This window comes from Bactrocera oleae, chromosome 5 (genome assembly GCF_042242935.1).
Source record: "Bactrocera oleae isolate idBacOlea1 chromosome 5, idBacOlea1, whole genome shotgun sequence".
Lineage (NCBI taxonomy): Eukaryota > Metazoa > Arthropoda > Insecta > Diptera > Tephritidae > Bactrocera > Bactrocera oleae.
Genome location: NC_091539.1, coordinates 49,835,739 through 49,858,788, shown reverse-complemented (window position 1 = coordinate 49,858,788; position 23,050 = coordinate 49,835,739). Strand labels below are relative to the sequence as shown.

Sequence of the window (23,050 nt, the reverse complement as noted above, 5' to 3'; positions counted from 1 at the left end):
GTAGAACATGAAGTACGCAAGCGCAAAAACTGAAATCTACAAAAAAAAATTTTTTAATTTTAAATTATAAACTTGAAATAAACATTTTTTTTATTTTCCAAACCGGTAATTGGGAATACAATTTATTTTGTTTTTCAATTCTGTATTTACAAAATAAAATAATAAATATTTAAATAATAACTCAATTATTTTTCAATGCTCAAAGTGGTAGAATACATAGTAGGCAAGCACGAAGATATATAAATCCAAAAACATTTTTTTTTGTGAATATTTAATTACAATATAAATCCAAAAACATTTTTTTTTTGTGCATATTTAATTACAATATAAACCTTGCAATTAAAATTTTTTTTGAAATTTCAATTCAGTCTTTGGGATTAAATTTTTTTTAATCTTTCAATCCGGTATTTTTCATTAGAATTTTTTTATTTAAAATCCGCTACAGATATTTGTAAGTTACTTTTAATTAAGTTTTTCGGTTTTTAATATAACAATAAAAAAAAAACAAATTATAGTGAAATAAAAATTTAAAAGTGCATTAATTTTAACAGTAAAATAAAAAAAAAGTTGCATTAAGCCATAAAACAGATTTACGCTGTTTCAATTAATTCAATTATTTGTTTGTTAATTTTCAAAATTTAAAAAACTAGCTTATAAAATATTTGTGCAAGTTAGATAGAACTTCCACTTCCACCTTAAAAAATTAATTGTTAGCATATTTGTTTAAATAAGAAAAAAATTTACATTATTATTTCTCATTTTTCTTTGTGAAAAGAAATAGGCATTAAAAAACTTCCGTTATCGCGCAAGTCACTTTTCTTTGCTGATATATAGACATGGATACCGCAGAGCTCACATTTATTTATTTTGTTGGTTTGTAGAGCAATGCGTTCCATTCAGCAACTGACAGCATAATTTTTTCCTCCATGTTACAACTCAATACAACAAACAAAAAAAGGTCTCTCATATCATCAGCACAAAGCAAAACTCAAAACCCAGCCGCCATACATATTAAATGAAAATACTTTTTGATTGTTTCATTTCTAAATTTGTAATTTCTGTTTATTTACTCTTGATAATATTGATGCGTGTGTGTATGTTTGTGTGTATGTGAGACTTCCCTCAGGCTTTCTTCATGTAAATTACTTGAGAATTTACTGCTTTTTGTATTTTAATTCATGATTTTTTCGACACTTTACAGTTATTTGGTTGGAAAATCTTCCGTGTGGGTTCATTTTTAATTTTTATTTGTTTATCGCTTTTATTATTTCATTTCATTTAATTGTATATGTATAAGTAATTACACAAAAATAAATCCATACATTTATAGGTAAATAGGTAGGTAAATATATATATGTATATATATATATATACTTATATGTGCATGTATATATATGTACATACTTTTTATAAAATACATATATAATATAATTTCTGTGTGTGTGTTTGTATATATATCATAAATCGAGCTACATACAATTTCTACTGTGTTACTTTTAGCGCTTGTAACGCCATTTCAATACAAACTTTCCAAAAATGGGGGCACAAAATGTTTGCAAATAAATTCTCTTCAATTACATTTTTTTCACAATTCAAATACTACTAACACTAACGCGCGCACCTGCCGTTTACCGCTTGCTAACCTATACCGTAGCTAACCTCAAAAATCAGCGAATATAATAATTTAAACAACAAATATTTCAATATATATATATATAGTTGTATATATTTTTTTTGTTTTGACCAAACATAATTTTGGCTTGTAAATATAACTTAAGTAATTATTTATAAGCAAATAACAGAAATTAAAATTAATCGCATATTAATCAAATCAATCATCAAAATAATCATTTATGTATAATTACTATACAATGCAAATAGCTTAATACAAACATAATTATTATCGAATAAATAGTAATTATGTTACATGCATATACACATACATACATACGTACAGGGGAGCGTGGGTTCGTAAATAATAAAAATAATAGTAATAATTAATAATAATAATAATAATAATATATAAAAACAATTAAATAGTTGGTTTTTGTATTATTCTAAACTGTATAATTTAAATTAATTCATTTCAATATTTTTCGCAGCATACATGTATAATATGTATGTATGCTTTGATTTTTTCTTTTGAAAACATACAATTTTTTTCCTAGCAAATACCAACAAATTTTCCACTTCAAAAAAATCATTTCCACTATGCCGAGCGCTGTACATTTACAAATCATTTAAAATTTTTCCATATAAAAGTGAGCGCAAATTTACAAAACGCGTAGGTTTCGCTTTACTCTCCATAATTAATGTGTGTGTGTGTGTGTGTGAAAATTAATTTTAATTTTGTTTTTTATCATGTACAAAATGCATTTTAATTAATTTAGTTAAAACAATGTTTTTTAATTGAAAACTTATTAAACAATACAACAACACAAGTCAGGTGAAATGCGCAAAAATCATAATACTTAATTTAATAACACCGGAAATTAGCAAAACAATATAATTAACAATAAATCACGGCGTATTCGCTTTTTGCTACAATTTCAACTTTATCACCCGTTAGCTAGACATACGAACTCTGTTTTTTGGGTTGCAAGAAAATATATCAGAAAATATATATATGTATATGTATGTATTGTATATTTGTAGGGTTTCGGATAACTATTGTCTACATACTTTTCTCTCTTTGGAATCTAACTGTAATGCGACAAAAACGATTGGATGCAAAATAACTGTATGTCAAAGCGCCAAAGTGCTTTCAATTTTATTACTTGTTAGAAAGGCTTTGTAGATGAATATTTGGATTGCTGATTTTGTGTGGGTAATATAAGCGAAAGCGAACCTGTCTAACAAGAAAAAACGTTAACTTTGGTTGCACCGAAGCTATAATACCATTCACAAATACAAAAGATTACATGCAAGAACTTTAATTTGTATGGCAGCTATAAGCTATAGCAGTCCGATTGGAATAATTTCTTCGCAGTTTATACCGTTGACTTGGACAATATTCTATGCCATATCTCTTCAAATACAAAAATTTTCCATGCAACAACTGCATTTTGATTTGTCAGTTTGTATGGCAGCTATAAGCTATAGTAGTCCGCTAGCGGTGGCACCGACAAATGAGCACCGACAAATGAGCAGAAGAAAAAAACGTCTGCGAAATTTCAGATCGATATCTCTTAAACTGAGAGACTAGTTCACGTGTAAACAGACGGACGGCTAAATCGGCGCAGCTCATCATGCTAATCCTTTGTATATTGTACATACACGTACTTAATATACCATGTTCAAGGTATACAAACAACAACAATAGTTGGATGTACGTAACCGCAGCGGACTTTAATTTATATATGGCCAAAGAGTATCAGCTCTGACGCTCTTCTCATAATATTTTTTAAAATAACACGACTTCTGATTAAACTAAAAACAAAAAAACATACAGTATTTATCTGAACCCTATTCAATATTATTATCCAAAAGCTAAAATTTCTACAAAAAAAAAAACCAAAAAAACAAAAAAAAACAGTTTTGTCACACTACAATTTCGATCCAAAAATACTTTTCCAACTGACAATCTTCATCCGTTCATGCAATTTTGATGTCTTATTTATATTGCTATAAATAAATATTTTTTGTAGTATTTTCTTTTTGGTTTTTAATTTGTAATTTTACCACTAAAGTTGCTTGGCTTGTGTGTAGGCGTTGGGAGGTGTTGTATCTTTATAAGTGCGTTTACATTTAATATTATATATAATATGTATATGTATTTGTTTAATAATTTTTAATTTTTTTGCATTAAGGATATTCATGCTATGATGGCGAGGGTGTATTAGCGGATAATTTTTATCTTTTTGTTTAAATTTCAAATCAAAATTTGGTTTTTCAAAATATTTATAAAATTGGTTTTTTCCAAAATTTTTATAAAATGTTAATTTGTCTCAAATCATAAATCTGCAACAATGCACTTTTAGGTATCAGTTTTACTTCTTTTCTAATTTGATCACTCTAATCTACTCCAGCGAGTTTTCAAATATAAAATCAAGTAAATTCTTAATAATAAAAAAATCATGCTTTTGAAATACGAATTTGTATACACTACTTTTGTTTAATAATCTCACATAGTTTTAAAAAAATTTCACATGCTACACTAGACTACTTCAATTCAATAATAAAAGTCGTTATAAAATAATATTTAATTTACATAAATTTACTAATTTATAACAGACTACTTTACTAAAGTCAAAATATAGCCAAAAATACAAAATAAAAATTTTACAAAGTTTACCTTTTTACTCTTCAAACTCTTGATGTTTTCGAGTAGTTGATTCTAAATCCTATTTGTACAATTATGGATGCATGCAGGAATTTCTTAAGCAATACTATATACTCGTGACACACAGCATAAATATCCTCAGCACTTTCTTCATTGTAGTTTTGCGCTTTTTCTTTTTTGCTCTCATTGTTTTTTTTTTTTTAATTATAACTGTTTTCTTGCTAATACTAGAATTCTTATTTTTTACACACACATTTAAATGAACGCTGCTGACTTTTTTTTATATTTGTGAACTTAATAACTAATTGGTGTTTTTTCTTGTTTATCTTTTGTTTGCAACTGTTTTTGCAATTGCGCTGCTTACTGCACTGTTCGACGTTGTTACGTTACAGCAAACTCATTCGCTTTTACGTGTCTAATACCGACTTCTGTTGATATTCTTTATGCGTATGCCCACTTCCAGCACGTGCTCGCCGCCCGCACCACTCGCCATGGCCACTGTTGTGCTGCCTGCATTGTCGCCGCCTACGCCATTGCCGCCGTTACCGCTACCGTTGCCGCTGCCACCGCCACCATTGCCGTTGTTGCCGTCTTGTGTTAGATTTGTATTGATATTGTTGTTGTTGTTGCTGATGTTGCCATTAGCGCTTGGTATAGGAATGCGTCGCAACACAGTGGTGGTGGTTGTTGTGGTGCCACCCGCACCAGTCGTCACCTTGCAGGTGTGATGATGATTGCAATTGTTGGTATTCGCCGGCGGACAGCCATTGGGTCCGACATAGTCGTGCGGTCCACCAACGGTGTGTCGTCGCTTTATAGAACGATTCTGTTTGTTTTGTATCTGTCGCTTCTTCGTTAAATTCATATCAGTCTTTTCATCCTTAGTCAATGCTGAGGCTGAGCCGCCGGTGGTGTGATGACCACCGCTGCTGCTGTGTCTGCCCGACGATGATGAATAGTTGCGGCAATTGAACGAAGCGGAGCGGAAGAGTCGATGATCGCGTCGCTTTTTATTGTAACGATCTAGAAAAAACGGCGGCGATGCTATGATGAGCGAATCTTTCGGATCGCTTGTCGTCGAACCCTCTGAGTCATCGTCCGAGCAACACTGTTGCTCATATACTTGTTTGTTAAAGCGTGTGCCACGCCCTAAATAGGAATTACGTGCCAAGTTGCCACCGCTGCCGTTACCGCCCACATTAGCGCCGATACCACCTTGTGTATTTGTCGTTTTTACCGTTAATATAGCAGTTGGCGTTGATGCCGCCGACGAGGGTGTACTGCCGCTGCCCACAATTGTTGTTGTCGAACCGGGATTAATGGGCACGGTAGCCGAATGTTGTAGTTTGTTGTTTTTGTATGCAGAGAGAACCGCTGCCACACGCTGCTCTTTGCTCTCATTCGCTTTGGCCGAGACGATAGTGTTGGTGGCTGTACAGGATCGACTTAGCATCAGTACATTCGGTGCGTCCAATGGGCAGGAATGAAAATGACGCTCCGGCGATTCATCGGCATAGGGAATGTTTTCAGAATGCAAATGCAGTGGCTGGCCGAGCGTGTGCCGTCGATTTTTCCGGAACTCGGGCGAGCCATTCTCATCATTCGATTCGGAACCGCTACGCAAGTTGCGCAATTTCGAGTCTAGTGTATCGGTGATGGTGGTCAGAGACATGGAACCTATGTGAAGGCACAAACATTTTTTAATTATTTGTCAAACCGGGTCAAAATTAAAATATACACAAAAATTTTCCAAATCCTCGCGCTACTCACCCGTATCACTGCGACTATTGCTCGACTCATCATCGGTGAGCAGCACCGATATATCGACACTGCTGCGTTGCTGCTCTTTGCTCATGCTGCCGCCGCTGCCACTGCCCGAGCCGCTACAGCTGCCCGAGTCCTTCTCATCCAGACTGGCTTTTCGATGGTGCAGACGCACAAACCCGCCACCGCTGTGATTGATTACGAAGTTACGCTCCTTTTTCGTCTTTTGAGTCGTGGATGTTACGCTGCTGCTGCCGCCACTACCGCTACTCGACGACGCTGTGGTGGCATTGGTGGAGCTGCTGCTTGTTGTCATCGCTGTGGTAGCGGATTTGGTGGAATCCAATGACTGAAATTGTACACGCAATGTTAGCCCAATATCATAAATTGTGGGCACGGCTTTGCGGCGCCGCTGCTGCTGCAGCTGCTGCTTTTGCATTTGCTGCAGTGGCGGCTGCTGCAGCTGCTGTTGGCGACTGGCCGATGCGCATTGCTTTAAAGGCTTAGTGGACGTTGTGGCTGCTGCCACGCATATATTGGGTGTGGATTGTGTAGTAGTGTTGTTGTTGGTGTTGGAATTGGTGCTGGTTATGTTGTACTTAAGTAGGGCGTTGTGCATGTTGTGTGGTGCGGAAATGAGTTTAGTAATGGTTTGATTGAGGTTGATGGATGATTGCAATGATTTGCGTTTATGTTTGTTTTTGTTTTTGTTATTCGAACTCATATATGCATTGTGACTCTGATTCAGATTTTGAATTTCGCTTACCAACACACTTTCGCCCGAGTAGGTATCCGAGCTGACAGCGCCACGCTTACTATGTGTACGCCGTCGCAGTTGTGGAATGAAACGGGATGTGCGTGTTGTGGATGACGACTCTCGCTCGGTTAGTCGTTCAATTTTCGATACATTGTGCAGTAACATATTCGTCTGATCCTCTTGGGTGTGTAGTGCACCGGAGGCGCAGCTGGAGGTGGACGCAATGGGCGTGTTGCCTGTAACGTCAGCTAGATCGGGCAAGGGACCATTCTCGAAAAAGTAGTCATACTGTGAAATTGAATAAAAATTAATAAGAAATTATTACATTACGTAATTCATTTTTAAAATTAGAGCAAACAATTATTTTGAGTTTGCAATACAAGTACATTCTGATTACTTCAGATTACTATGATTGCGAAAAGATTATGGCTTCTGTAATCGGTAATTTTAATTGTTGTTAAATGATTAAAATACTGTAATTATATTTTTTACGATTACAATTACAGTAATGGTATGAATACAGTAGTCTTAATCATGTGAAATCGTTGCACTATTAAAATAGTTTTTAAAACTATATGTAAAATAAAATTCTTAATTGGGCATTTAGTAGTACGATTACATTGTGATTACTTGAAAATACCGTGAATGCTAAAATATTATGGTTTCTGTAAACGTTATCTTACGGCTTTTGTATTCGTAATTAATTGAATATCGTGATTAAAATTTCTGTAATTATACTTACAAGGTAAATAAGATTACAGTAATCGGAATCTTGTGAAATCATTACCTTATTCAATTGGTTTTTTTAAATTATAAGCAAAAGAAATTAAATAATAGTATGTGTTGGGTATTAAGAAGCACGATTAAATTTTTATTACTTGATGTTACTGCAAATTGATAACACGTATTAAAAGATTCCTGTATTTTTAATCACAATGGATACAGTAATCGGTCTTTATAATACAGTAATCGTACTTATTATGATTATAGTTATCGCAATTTCTATGATTACGGTAATCACACTTTCTATCATTACAGTAATTGTACTTTCTATGATTACAGTAATTGTATTTTCTATGATTACAGTAATTGTATTTTCTATGATTACAGTAATTGTATATTCTATGATTACAGTAATTGTACTTTCTATGATTACAGTAATTGCTGTTTTAATCGCTCTGCAGTCGTAATTATAAATGAAAGTGTAATTATAATTACAGTAATCATAAACTTTTTAAATACAATTATTGTGTTATTTGTATATAAAACAAACAATAAAATAACAGTAGTCGTAATTACATAAAATACGATTTTGATTACAGTAGTCTGAATATTACTATGTAATTTCATGTATTTCAGAGTACCGAATGACCGTACTCCTTCAACTGTCTGGATTTCAAGTATTATCGTATGAGTAAGTTTTATAATTACAGTTGGAATATTTATATTTATTATATACCCAAATTGAATTGTTGTTCTAGGATCTAAATTACAATAATAGTAGTTGGAATGAATTCGTATTTTACTCACCTGCGTCACGAGTAACTCAACTATGCGACACTGATGTTTCATATCCTTCACAGCAATCTCCAATGTATCGTTTGGTGTGCGTATTATCGACGGCCCGAAAATTATCGCCAAATTTTTCGGCTCCATCAAATTCACTTCACAATTTTTGCTAACACGACTCAGATGTCGTATCAAATGTTTTAACGTCTCATAGGAGTAACGCGGTAGCGTGTTAAGCAACTCTTTAAGCTCCTTTATACGTTCTAATCCCGTCTTCTTATCAGCTTCAATGAAATTTATATAGAAGGAACATGGTAGCAAAGCATCGGGCAGATTGCGTATGTATTGCTTTAGCAGACTCGAAACCACATTCACGTCCTCCCACCTGACGTCCGTGTTGCAGCGATCCCATGAAAAGTCGGATTTATTTACCTGTTCCGATAGCTCTGATATGGCAGCCTTGTTGCCGGGTATACGGTAAATACCTACAATACCGAGACCCTTCGTTTCGACAATATTTGTACAGACATCCACTAACAGCGGCACATATTCGTTGCTCTTGGACTAGAAGTTGAAAAACATGTATAATAATACAATTTTATTAGAAGTCAGCTAAAAATACACACTCACCATCGGACATGATTTTAAGGGCACACCAATTGAACCTGTCGTCTTGCCACCAGAAGCTAGGCTTGACGGCGAAATGTCCGCATTGTGGCTACTACTACCGCCGCCACGTCTAAAAAGTAAATCTTTCCAATTTTTGGCTTTTGGTGAACCTAAATCTTTATCGGGTATATTTTTGTGTGAAGATGATTTGCGCGTTTTCATCACTGGCGAGATAGAGTCGCATATGATCTCTGTATCGCCACCGCGTGATATTGTGCTTAATGGTGAATATTCTGGTTGTAATTGTTGGTGTTGGTGTTGTACGTTATCATCACAGTATGTTGCTGTTGGCATGCTAGAGATAGCCGCGGTTTTCTGCGGCTCAGCCAATTGCCTGCCTTGAAGATCCTGTAGAGTTGAATGGAAAATTTTAAATACCACAGAGATAGTAAAATAAAATAAAAATATTAATATATTAGTAAAAAAAATTGTATTACTTACACTATCGTCATAAATTAAACTATTCTTCCATTGCAATAAACCGAAAATGCGTTTCATTTCCGTCATGCTTTTCGTTTTAAATAATATTTCTGTGGGTTGTTGGTGGGGCTGGTGATGTTGTGGCTCCACATGTGACGCTGTGGTCGAAGCACTACTGCCCGACGACGTCAACTTGTCAGGCACATCATCCAGATTCAACTCATTGCCCAAAGTTGCGATTTGCGTTGGTTTCGATTGCATGCGAAACATGTAGGATTTCTTTTTATCGACTGATTCATCGAAGATTTTAAAATTTCTAATATCGAGTTCTATCATCTGAGGGTAGAAATTTGGTGCATTAGTTATTTGAATAATTAAATCAGTATTGTTCTGACTTACATTGCTCTCCTTACAACTACGACCGGGATAGATGCGTAAAATATCGCCTTTGATTTCGATTTTCACTTGGCGCCAAGAACGATAATCCGATAGACGCTACAACGAATATTGCAGGAAATTTTTATTAAATTAATATTTTGATGAATAAGTTATAGTAATAGTTAGTTAGTAAAACAAAATTTAAAAAGAGTAATGATAAAAAAACTAGAGCAAGTCAATAAAAAATAGTAAAATATTGAATAAATTTAATAAAGCACAGTACATCTGGTCAAATTTGATTCGGACTGACAAAACAAAACTAAATTTTTACATATTTAATACAAATCTGTATTATTGTCTTCAAACTAGGCTTATGAGCCAATACAAGCATGCCAATGCTTAATCCAATTTTCCATACACTTGTTATAAGTTTAGGCTGGATGGTCTTCAGTGCCTTCAACGTATTCTGATTTCTGGTTTCCGAGTACTTTTTCGGAACATTTTTGGAGTACTTTTAGAGCGGCATTTATTGTACTAGATTGTCAAACAGTTTCCACGTCATATTCATACGCCCACGTCTCCTCATCGTCTCTTTTGCGATCTCTACTCGAGGTCGTTTTTGCAAAATATTCAGATCTTTTGGTACGAGTCTAGCATTGAGACGCTTTATACCCACAACATACCCAAAATGTGTTCAGTGGATCAATAAGAAATGTTGAGATCCTCTGCTATATCTCCGACGCCAGCACGACGATTTTGAAGCACTGTTTTTTAACTTTTTCGATGTTATCGAAACAAAGGTGGGGGGCGACTCGTTCTTGTATTGAAAACTTGTTTCTTTGACAAGGTATCTTCACGAAATTTGGCATAGATTATTGTCCAAGGCCACGTTACAATCTCCGAAGAATTTGTTTAGATCGAACAACCATAGCATATAACTGTCATACCAACTGATCGATCAAAATCAAGTCCTTGTAAAGAAGATTTAAACCTGTGAAGGGTATTCGATGCATCCGACATTAACTTGTTTATTGTTTTTTTTTTTTTTCATTGTAAAAATCGCTCGACAATTTCTTGGGGTCGTATAAAACAGCTCCCAAACACACACTAATAGACGTATGGAGATCAAACTTCACACGAATATAAAAAAGGTTGTACCAATCTAGAAAAAACTTGTTTATCGATTCGGTTTGCGCGGACAGTTTATATGGACCAGTCCGGGTCAAATTTGATCAGATGGAATATTTGTAAATTAAATTGATTTTATATTTTTAACAATTTATACTCAAATTAAATTTTTAAAATATAAAACAAAGTAATAAATTATAAATATTATTAATTTAGACGTTAAGTATTTTTATTGGCAATAAAAGAAAGCATTTCACATTAAAATTCCATACACACCTTTCCATTGATGCACGACGACTTAATCTCCATTTCAGTTTCGAACACTTCCATTTCGGTAGCCACATCCTTTGTCTCCAATTTGCCATTTATGTCTGCGATTACATCGTCAATGTGAACGCTGCAAATGAGTGATAAAATAAAACGTTAAATGGCACGTATTTTTTTGATTTATTAAATATATATCTATGCATATACCTACAAATATACATATAAACATATATGCCTATCTATACGTGTATGTATTCTCACGCGTTAAGTAATTAGTAAATCAATCACAAAACATACGGCACACAGTGCATATCTACCAACACCGTCACAAGTACACTCGTGGTCTATACACACCTATTTCGTATTTCACTATTCACCGATTCGCGTCTACTTTCACTTAAAGCCGCCGCAGCACCGCCACCAACACCTGCGGCCGTCACTGCCGCCACAATAGCCGCCTCTGCAGTGACACTCGCTCTATCTTTCAAATGCTGTTGCTGCTGCTCCAACTGCTCCTGCGCCGTGGCCGCCATCAATTCGGTTGGGGTTTGTATTTGTACGCGTTCATCGCAGGCCACCACGTCATATGTAGGATCGTCATCGTCAACATCATCATCATCGAGTGACGATTGTTTTGATGTCACCTCAATCAGTGGCGGTGCACCAATGCCAACAACACTGTTATTCAAGCCAGTCAACGATGTAGTGGATGTGTCCGAGGTTGAGTAATCGGTTTCATTATTAGTGGCGCGTAGATATGAAATGCGACGCATCGGTTTGCTATCGTCAAACGAGGACATCGGCTTAAAGCGACGCACCACAGCAGCACCGCTGCCATCGGAGGAAGTGCCAGTCGTTGTAGCCACTGTTTTTATGGAGTAAGATAACAAAGATGATGTGATGTGGTCAAATCGAAATAGAAATATAAATAGAAGAGTGGAAAAACAGCAACAAAACGGAAGTGAGTTCGATTGCATGCAGCTGGTTTTCCAACGCATTCAACAATGCTTTATGTACGAGTATAAACAAAAGTGTTGTGAGCGCGAGAGCGAGCTACTTACCTTGGCTGCTTGCTGACACCACCTCGTTGCTTTCGGCGATATCAGTGAGTGTCGGTTTCGGTTCAGCCACCGCAACTGTTGTTGTTGTTGATCCAAGAGCTTCCGGTAATTTGCCAGTGTATTCTGCGAAAATACGGTGAAAAAAGAGCAAAAAAAATTTATATATATGTATTTGCAGGTACTAAGCAGTTTTTCTTCTATTTTACAACGAGGCAAACGAGTTTCGATATAAAGACAAAAGAGTGCACTATTTGTGCAAGTAAACAGAAGTCAAGCGATAAAAGAAACTAAAATGAGACTTATTAGGCAGGTTCAATTGCTAATGAATCAGTTATATTATTGCATTACTATGATAATAATTGATTACTTTATAAGCTAATTGAAGTTAAATCCAGCGATTGGGGTTAAATAAAGAGCTTCTCTTGCAATTATACTGCAGTTATCCATGTAAGAGATTTTGGAGAGAGAATCTCAATGTTCATACATTGAAGACTGAAACTGCTCTTAGAGATTTTTTTCACGTCCACTGTAGAGCGCTAGTCAATACTCTAATTATAAGATTGAGTCTCACTTTTCCAAAAGTAAAAAAAAAACCAAAAAAATTTAAAAAACAGCATTTTATAGCATAAATGGGAATCTTGATTTTGATCGGTCTTATGTCTTTCAGCTATATGTTATGTTCGGAGATTGTAGCTTTGCCTTGGACAATAATCCATGCCGAATTTCGTGAAAATATCTTATATTATAATAATCTCTGACAAATTTCGTGAAGATACCTTGACAAATAAAAAAGTTTCCTACACAAGGACATGCTTTTGATTGTATGGCAGATATATGCTATAGAGGTCCTATATGTGCAAAATTTCAGATTGATATCTCAAAAACTCAGGGACTAGTTCGGGTATATACAGACAGACGGACATAGGTGAATCGACTCAGCTCGTCACGCTGATCCTTTATATATGTATATATAGTTAATAGGGTAATCGACTTTTCCTACTGGGTATTACAGACCTCGTACCAAACAAAAACAAAAAAATAAAAATAAATTATGTATATAACTCACTATTTGACGGCGCATGATCGATGGTAGTCGTAGCCAAACTGGCCTTGTGGATCTCCATGCGACTATACTGAGCACCGTCCACAACACTGCCGCTGGCATGCTGTTGTTGTTGTTGCAGCTGATGCTGTTGCAACTTTGACAATTGCATTGGCGCGTGTGATGTTTGCGCTTGCTGTGTTTGCTGCAGTTGTTGTACCTGTAGCTGATGCAACGGATGATGTTGCAGCGATTCGTAGAGCACTGTAGGTTTCTTTATCAGCATCACATTGCTAGATGCTGCGCTGGCGCTAGGCTCAACGCAGGCGTTAGTGTTGATGGAGAGCGGTTGGAAGGGATCAAAGCCTTTGGCGAGATGAGAGACGAGTTTGCGTTCAAAACTGGAACGAAATAAATGTGTAGGAAAATATAATAAATAAAATAATTTGTTTGAAAAAGCACGAGATATAGTTTGAAGAAAGGCTTACGCCAAGACAACTTACACTTTATTGGTGACTCCAGTCTCCTGCAACGTTTCCAAATAATCCAAATCCTTTACATATTTATCACCCATGCCATTGTTGTTGCTCACACGGCTGCTTGCGCTGCCATTGCCAGATGCACGTCGCAAGGGCGCCGTTTCAACGCCGGCAGCTCTTACGCCAGCAGCGCTCACACTCACACTTGTCGCCGCGTTTAACGCACTGCCACGACTCATAGCACTCTCCATGCTAATATAATTGCCACCGACGCTGCCAACACCACCACTAGTGGTCGCAACGTGGTTTTTACCAGCACTACCGGTACTGCTTACACTGCCGTAGTATTGATGCATTTCAATTGCACTGACGTTGGCGGGCAACAGCTCACGCGTGCTAGACGCCGATGAGGATGTCGCCGAGAGTGGTTGTTTAACGAGTGTACGCACCTGACCACGCGGTCCGCCGCCGCCGCCACCTATGCTGCTCAGCACTGATGAACCGGCTGATGTCGATGTCGTCGACACCATAGACAATTGCGGGCTGCCCGACGGTGGTGTGTGCGGCGGGAAGAAATGCTGTTGGGCGGTGTGGCTCACAGCGGGTACGCTGTGCAGCGTGGCGTGCGTGTGTGGCAGCGGTGATTTAAGGAATTCCTCTTTTTGCTTGATCGATTCACGTAGGCGTATCATCAATTCGCTGGTGTCAACGGCGCCGACACCCGAAGCGGGGGCATAGAAGGCGGAATTGGCTGCGGCCGCTGCCGCTGATTGTGTGTGATAGAGTTGATGTTGTTGCTGTTGTTGTCGGGATAATACTGTCAAATTGGGCGGCGGTTGAGAGCTGCAAATGGAAAAAAAAACGATTCGTGAAAATGAGATTGCTGCAAAAATGTTGGAAAAAGGAGTAAGCTCATAAGATTTACGTAATGTAATATATATAAATATATATATATATATATATATTTACTTATATTGAGAGCTGTTTTTCGAGATATATACCTGTTATATATATATATAAGTATAAATTTAATTTGTCCGAAAAATAAATGATTCTTAGAGAATAACACTGAGTAAAAAAAGAAAAAAATTTAATCAAATGTAAATCTTTCAGAAATTGAGTTGCCAAATATAAAAAAATATTAAAACTCAAAATCTTAGATTCAATTGCAAATATAAGGCTCAAGAACGACTTCAGAAAAGTGTTCTATTTATTCATATTTTTAAAATTAGTTGCCATCAAAATACACCACTAGTCATAATTAGTATATTATTTTATTTCCATATATTTTTGGACAGAATTGCCATGTATCAAAAAACATGCAACAAAATTTTACAAAATAAAATCAGTGAAATTTTCGGAGTTTTGATAAAAGTATATGTTAACCGACCCAATATTTCTCAAAATCTAGTCAAAATTTTCAAAACCGCTTGTAAAGAAAAGTTGTTATTGTAGCGCAATACAATAACCTGTTTATAGGAAAGCACAAAATTAACTGTCATCGCAGTCACTCAACTTTTTGAGCCAGAATTTATCCGACCAAGGACTCTTACGAAAAATCACTATGTTTTAATTTAGTTTACTTAAAATTTTGTGTTTTCCTTGGAAACACAGCTACCGAATCGTTGAAAGTGTTTTCGGGAGTATACTTAATCACGAACACAAGTATTTCAGTGGCTTAAAGCGTTCAATAAAGGTCGTGAAGTCATCGAAAACTTCTCTTATGTGAGCCCATCCAGCTCAGGATTGGCGTCAGAAAGATAGCAGAGGATCTTAACGTCTCTTATGGATCTACTCAACCATTTGGGTTAAAGTTTTTGGTATGAAGCGTGTCAATGCTGGAGTCGTACCAAAACTTTTGCTAAAACGACGTCGAGTGGGGGATGCAAAAGCGATGCTTGACAACGTAGCTGAGAGGCCTACATTCATCAACGCATCATTACTGCTGACGAGACGTGGGTTTATGAATATGACGACGAAACTGTGCAACAATCTAGCGAATGGCGCTCCAAAGAGAAGCCGAAACTGAAAATAACTAAAATAAAAAAATCGCGAAAGGCACTGACGACATTCCAGCCGAGGCTTATAGCAATTGTAGGTAAAATTGGATTAAACCTTGGCATGCTTGTATTGGCTGAAAACGAGCCTATTTTGAAGGCGCTAATAAACATTTGTATTAAAATACAAAGTGTGAATATGTTGGTTTTTTTAGTCAGTCCGAATGAAATTTATTCAGATTTCGCTTGCTCGAAAAATATTTAAAATATCTCAAAAATATTACATAATAAAAAATAAGTTTGACCGCTGTCTGCGTTAATTTTACCGAGCACCCGCGAAGCTTTTTTATAACATTGGCAACAATTTGCCAAACATGACATTATTTTCTAAACCACGCTCAGTCGCTGTTAAGCGCTATTTTTGGCTAGACTACATATAGCCACAGCGAACACTCGAAACGATAAATAAAAAAAAAATAACACGCTTCCGCCCAATGTGTGACACCCAATAATTAGCGGCAAACTTATATAAATGCAAACACACACTTGAAGTAAATGAGCACATATACACACACCTACGACATGGTGACTGACACATTCTGCAAAAACAACTCAAAACCGCATCCATCGGCCCCATCATAACATCGGAATGCAACAAATAGCGCACTCACAAAGCGGCTCAGAGAGAGCGCCAATGATGAATTCGTATCGAAGTCGCAACTTTTATTTACAGCACAAACATTTTACACTACAAATTAAGTAAGTGAATATTTGCATTATTAATTTTTGTTATAAATAATTCACTGAATGCACATGCGCGCTTATAAAGAAATGCTGCAAACTGATGGCAGGGTGTGGTTGACGAGCGCTAAACGCGCGCATGTAAGCTGGCAATAATTTACTATGCAAATGTGGCGCAATTGCGAATTCACAGAGCGTAATTAAATATCTAACTTGGCGAGCACTTAATAGACATTTCTATATAGATTTTTCTAAATTTAGCTTTGCAAGATAATCGCTGGAGATAGTAGAATTATTTATTGCTACGCCACTGTTGAATGCGGAGTATCTTATTGAGAGCGTTGGGACGTAACGAAGATGCAACAAATGAAACTTTGATAACACTTTCGAATGATCTAATCGAAATAGCCGAGAAGCAGTAAGCGCGCGCGATCATTAAGCGATCTTAATTTTTGCAATAGCCACAAGCCACAAGTGTTTGCTTAATAATTTATTAACTACCGACCGTCGTTTGCTAGCCAGCTTGATTGACTAAGTACTCTGACTAGACGAACGAGAAAGTAGACGCAGTGGCGAGCAAGCAAACACTAGAAATTCAAATGGTATTGACAACGCGTCAACTTAATTTGACGCGTATTTAATATAGAGGAGCAATGTTTTTGTCGTTATTATTGGTTTTATTGTTGTTGTTGTTGTCTTTGGCAGGTAGACGAAATACGCAAATCAATGCGTCGTTTTTGTTTAGCGGGTGGACAGCGCGTTCAGGCGTAGTTAGTGTGACATTCCTGTTTGGAATTTGGAGCTGAAAACGCTGAAAGCCACGTCAAAACGGACTGGCGCGCACGAGAATGCGATGGGCACTGGCTGGCGGACACAGGCGTCAGTCAAAACCTTCAGCGCGAACGCATACGCTAGAAATCACAAACGACGACAGTCGCTCACACACAAATTCACTAGGCTCATCAGGCACTACCACCAGAGCTTAGCGTGCTCACCGTCGCCAGCCATTATCCACCCATTGTGGGCATACGCAAGCGCTGACGTATGAATATTGCTATGCGCTGCCAACGTACGGAACGTAGCTACCTGTTATGGAGGGCGCGCTTAGCGACACTGATGACGACTATGGCAATCTATTGAAACGGTGAGGCCGTCGTACAGTCGGCGCAACTCCTTAAAGAGCGCTTGCGCGACAGTCAGACAAGCGCGCCACCGCCACCCACCTTCCACCGCGGTTGGAAGAGAATGATTGAACAACAGCAGAAATTCAAAAATAACTATTTTAACTCCACTGTCGATCAAGCGAAATATAGACGAGAAATAAGTATAAAATAAATTTGATTAATATAATATCAATTTGCTATCAAATATAAAGGCGCGCAGCAAGCATGCCGCTTGTCGTAGCATATACAAATATAATAATCATAAACCACAACAAAAACAATGCGCGCACATAACGCACTGAGCTTGGTGCCATACAAGCGGCTGCCTTTACTTATTTGTGTGGCGGCAGCACATAGCGCTTAGTAGCGGTCAGTCTCAAAAAGGAACGCGCGCTACTTGCGTTTGGGCACTATTCTCATTTTTGTTTTTGCGTTTCGTGTGCTGTCCACAATTTATTTTTTTTTGAGCGTTGTGAGTGCGCGCAAAATTGAATATCCGATTGTTTCCCCTTTCCATTAGTTGCCACATGCACAGGAAAACAATGCGACTCTGGAATTGGTGAATTGTAGCAAAGTGTGGTAGTATGTGTAGAACAGCATGCCATCACCATAAAAAAAAAATGTATAAAAAATTAAAATTGACAGAACATTATTCAATTGACCTTGAGCAAGTTTACAAAACAAGTCTATGCTAAGGAAGCAAGAAAAAAGACGCACAAGTGTCTGAGGAAAACATGTGAGTTGGTTAACTTCGGCAATACTGTGAGGAGAGTGAGTGCTTAGCAAAAACTCAAAACCATTACAAATAGTCGTTGAAGGAGTTAGTGCAGGGATAATCCTGGGAAAGTCACTGACAAGTAAAGACTTTTTATTCGAAGCGAATGTCGAAAATAATGATATGACTAAGCTCGAAATCTTTAATGTCATATTAAGATGTCAAATTTTGACAATTCAATCAGCTGACGCAAAGTTAACTGCTAGAGAAAGCAATTATTCATTAGGTTTTTAAACAATGCTCACTGTGTATAATGCAAGCCAAGCTTATTATCCTGATAATCAATATATATAAAATACTATATTTACACTTGAAGAACCCGATTTTTAAATGCATAAGAATGCCCCATAATACATATTGAGAAAAATATTTAAGAAGGCTGGTTTTTGGATGACTTCAGGAAGAACTACCGACAAGCACAATTCTTCCGATGACTTTTGATTTCGGTAAATCCGCAACAATCTGCCGTGTCAATTAAAAGGAAGACGAATAAACATTAAATAAATAATATAAAACTTGGAAACTTCATAAATGCTACAAATTTGGTGCGGATTTCAAGTAGACCGGTTCAGCTGTTTCAAAGAAATTTTAATCACCGACTCTGAAAATAGTATTTTGAGAGAAAATCTTTTATTGAAGTAATGGGAGCTGATTACACTAAGCTAAAAAATTCTTACAAATACATTCATATCTCCGAAACTATTTGCCATAACAACCTTAACTTTTCGGAGGATATTCTCAAATATATGAACAACATCCGATAAATAAGCACAAAAAACCGATTTTTTGAAATTCACAAATAAACCCTTAACACAAAGTTCTATGTTCGTTGATTTTTGAGGTGTAAACTAATCGATAATTATTATATACGTATTTACATATTATATTGTAGTAAATTATATTTTTACTTAAGCTCATATGAATAATGCAAAGTTAGTATGCATATGTGACAAAATGCGCGACGCAATTGTTGCACGTTTTAGATGCGGCTATTTACCGTCAACACAACGCCAACAGCGTGACAACTTGGTGCTCCGCTGCTGCCAACTGTCACTTACATTTGCTTTATGGCATACCTAAGTGGCCAGCCATGTGCCCTTTTATTACTTTGGGCTGGTTGGTTGATATCTGGAAGGTCTATTAACGCCTATTTGGTTTAAGTTAATTTATGTAACACAGGTACAACAGCAAAAACCAATAAATAATAAATAAAAAAAAAAAAAAAACTTCAACAACGACTGTCACTATGTCAGTCTGTCTGTTAATGCGACAAAAACAAATAAAAGGGCTACAAAAACAAACGACGTTCGTTGTCAATAATTTGTGACAGTCAATCACCAGGCACAAGCCAACGATGGTGTTTTTTATGTTTTTTTTTTTGTGTAATTTACATATTGGACGATTTCGTTGTTTATAGTTTCAGTTTCATTTTGGGTTTTATTATTGTACAAATGTTTACGCGCATATTCGCGTATTTTAATGCGTGCTGTCAGTTCGCACTGTTTTCTCGCTTCCTCGCCTTTTTTTGCCCTGCGTCAACAATAATTTTTGCGGCTTGTCACCAGCCGAGAGCGATGGCGATAGTGTTACCCGTGTCGATGCTGGTTGGCGTTACGTGATGCTTGCAGGTCTTCGATTTATGCATCGTGTTGAGTTGTTGTTCAGGACAGTGGGCAGTTTCGTAGGGTCGCTGTGTTAGGCCATCCAAATCAACCGGTCATGCCCACATAGGTTGTTTCGAGTCAATTTTTTATAGGTTTATTGCTGCTGTTGCCACAGTATTGACTTTACGATATTTACGGTTGTGGTGATTGCCTTTTTTATTTTAATTTTTGTTTTCTACAATTTTATTTGCAAATTATGTAAAATTTTTGAGTATGTTTACGATTATATTTCGTTTATGACCAGCATAACTTGACGTTGCTTTTGCTAGAAAATTTATTTGTATTTTTATTACAAAGTCAAATGTTACTATAGTTGGATGCTTGCAAAGGCCTAAATATTTCAAACCATTACGTTTTATTGTATTGTTATTTGTTAAATTTTTAATAAATATTTTCACAAAAATGTTGTTTTGATCGGGTTTTTGATAGTCTCAGCTTGATACTAAATCAAGTTTCGACCAGAATAATACGCCTATGCCTATATTTCGACTTTGTTAGGAACTTACATAAAAATAATGTCTTCAATAAGCTCAATTTCGAGATGCGAAAGCAAATATTTCGGTTTTGGAGGCTAACTTCGAAAAGGAAGTAATTACTTTTCTACTTAAGGCTATATCTCTCAAAAAGATTTTTTTTACTCCAATGCTTAGAAAAAGTGGATTTTTACAATTTTTGACAATTTCGTCTACGCTGAAACTGGGCATTAATTTCGGAAACCATGACAGGCATGTAATCCAATGCAGAATAACTGTTGAAACCAAACAAAATATTGGACCCGGAGTCTAATGAGAAGGATAATTCCCTATTATAAAACCACTCTTAGATATGGGGCAGGCAATGACAACACCAAATGAGACGACTCTTGAGAGAAATTTTCTGCTTAAGATCTAAGGAATCAGGGTTTGCGTTAGCAATCGCCGCATATATATAATAATATATATACGTAACTTGAAACTCGGTCGCAGCTCATTGCAGTAACAAGGAAGACCTTCTCAGCATATGAAATATCTAGTTAGAATGCCTTGGCTGCACAGTCCGAAATTAGATAGAAGATAGCAGTAGGAGTCGTGGCTGCCAAACTATTCTTGCAATTTTAAGGGTGAGTTCAACGCTATCTAAAATCAAAAATCGAATAGAATGGGAAATGAGGCATAAAATAATACCTAGAAGTAACCTCTGTTAATGATGATAACATCGAAAAAGTTAACGAAATAGCGCCTGAAAATCCTCGTAATGGCATAAGAGAGATAGCAGAGGACCGCAACATGGATCGACTCAACACATTTTGGTTAAAGTTTTGGATTAAGTGTGACGTGCATGTTTTAGCTATTTTGAAGGCGATAATAAAGTACTACATGGAAATGTAGTTTTTATTGTATTTTTTTGTTTTGTCTGTCCGGGTAAAATTTGATCAGATGGTAGATGGAACGGTTTGGGTATAAAAGAAAACCCTAAATGTGCCAAATCAACGTTCTTACTAATCGAACTGAAAATTCCGGCAACTTTGCCTGTTATTATTTGTCTAACCTAACCTAAAATATACAAAAACATAATTTTCATAATAATCGATTTTTTTACTGCATTCATTCATTTTCGCCTGGAAATCAATAATTTGAAAAACATTGTTTAATTTTCTAGCATAAAACTCGTAGGCTAGCTATTACATAAAAAAAATATTTCATAATATTAATAAGTCACAGAGCCACAAATTGGCAACGTATAATACATACCCCCCTATATATATATTGCAGGAAAATTTTTCATCATAAAGTTAGTTATCGCAATGCACAGGCGTGAACAACAATGCCATTAACTCATTTGTAGATCCAATAACACACATGTACAGACATACATATATAGCAACACAAGCGCATTAAAGCATCTGCATGGAAGAGTAGCTTGTAAAATGCAATCAGAGTTGCAAGCATGAAACTTCGTCATCAATTTGGAATGTCACATGAAAACGACAACAACAACACACACAAAAAATAAAAATATAAAACAAACGAAATGCAATAAAACAGTAATAAAAGTTGAATAAAAAGCGAAAATGCAGAGCGATCAAGCCAGCCAATCAGGCGACACAACACAGCAGCCGTCGGAGCCAAAGCAACGCTGCAGCGGTAGCAGCGAGGCGAACGCCACTTAGAAAGGCGTGCGCTTAGTTGGCAGACAGAATGCCATACAAGCAAAGACACCGAAGCAAACAGCAGCAAGGCGACCAGAGGGTGGGGCGAAAATGCCGGAGGGCGAAGCACGCCGACGACTACACATTTGGACAGACTGCCAGTCAGGCAGGCAGTCAGTCACTCACGCTGACACGCAGTCAGCCACTCAATTAGTGTGTCTCCCACCCCCAGCATACCGCAGCCGTGTTGCATCGCGTCGCGTCGCCGGTGGCAGTCGTTTAAAGTAGCTCGCGAACGCGCGCGCCACAATGCTTAATTAAGAGTTCAACATATTGCCAGCAATTGCTGGTGAATTCCATTGCTGGCATTGTTGCTGGCAATTGCGGTACAAAAAATGCAAATATCGTTAATTCATGTTGTGTAAATTGGGCAACAACAGCAGCAGGAACAACAACATTCGGATGCATTGTGACATGCAATAAATATCCGCGCGCTTGTGTGCATGTGTGTGTGTGTGCTTATGTATGACAATCAAAATAGCAGCAGAAATTGCAAGCGCTACAACAAAAACAATAACAACAACAGCAACAATATGCTCAGCCAGTGAGCAATAATGCATAGTTGTTGCCGCCAACAAGCAATCACACAAAGCGAGCGCACAACAATCTGGCAGTCAGTCAGTCAGTCAGTCACCACAACATCAGCAGCGACATGAGCAATAATCACAACAAAAGCGGCGACGCCAACAACACAAAAGCAATTTACTAATCTGTTGTAAAATAAGTATGGAAGGAAAAGCGCAAAAAAGTTACAGTTTTTCCTGTT

At 36.8% G+C, this 23,050-nt stretch overlaps 1 protein-coding gene across 4 annotated transcripts in view; it reads right to left on the bottom strand.

The window, feature by feature from the left end:
* Positions 1-3,056: 3,056 nt before the first annotated feature.
* The window catches only part of RhoGAP19D (Rho GTPase activating protein at 19D), a 97,943-nt gene continuing 77,949 nt past the window's right edge, over positions 3,057-23,050 (bottom strand). For 2 of the 4 annotated variants that reach the window (XM_036365803.2, XM_070110089.1), the window contains 11 exons: positions 13,781-14,599; positions 13,302-13,678; positions 12,236-12,358; positions 11,529-12,039; positions 11,184-11,304; positions 9,801-9,896; positions 9,423-9,737; positions 8,943-9,329; positions 8,334-8,876; positions 6,053-7,091; positions 3,057-5,959 (listed from right to left, as the gene is read on the bottom strand). In XM_036365803.2, the coding sequence (XP_036221696.2) occupies positions 4,698-5,959; positions 6,053-7,091; positions 8,334-8,876; positions 8,943-9,329; positions 9,423-9,737; positions 9,801-9,896; positions 11,184-11,304; positions 11,529-12,039; positions 12,236-12,358; positions 13,302-13,678; positions 13,781-14,599 (5,593 nt within the window). In that variant the 3' untranslated portion in view covers positions 3,057-4,697. Of the gene's footprint in view, positions 5,960-6,052; positions 7,092-8,333; positions 8,877-8,942; positions 9,330-9,422; positions 9,738-9,800; positions 9,897-11,183; positions 11,305-11,528; positions 12,040-12,235; positions 12,359-13,301; positions 13,679-13,780; positions 14,600-16,328; positions 16,519-23,050 lie in introns of those variants that run through there. The other 2 variants (XM_036365804.2, XM_036365805.2) reach the window with 2 other exon arrangements.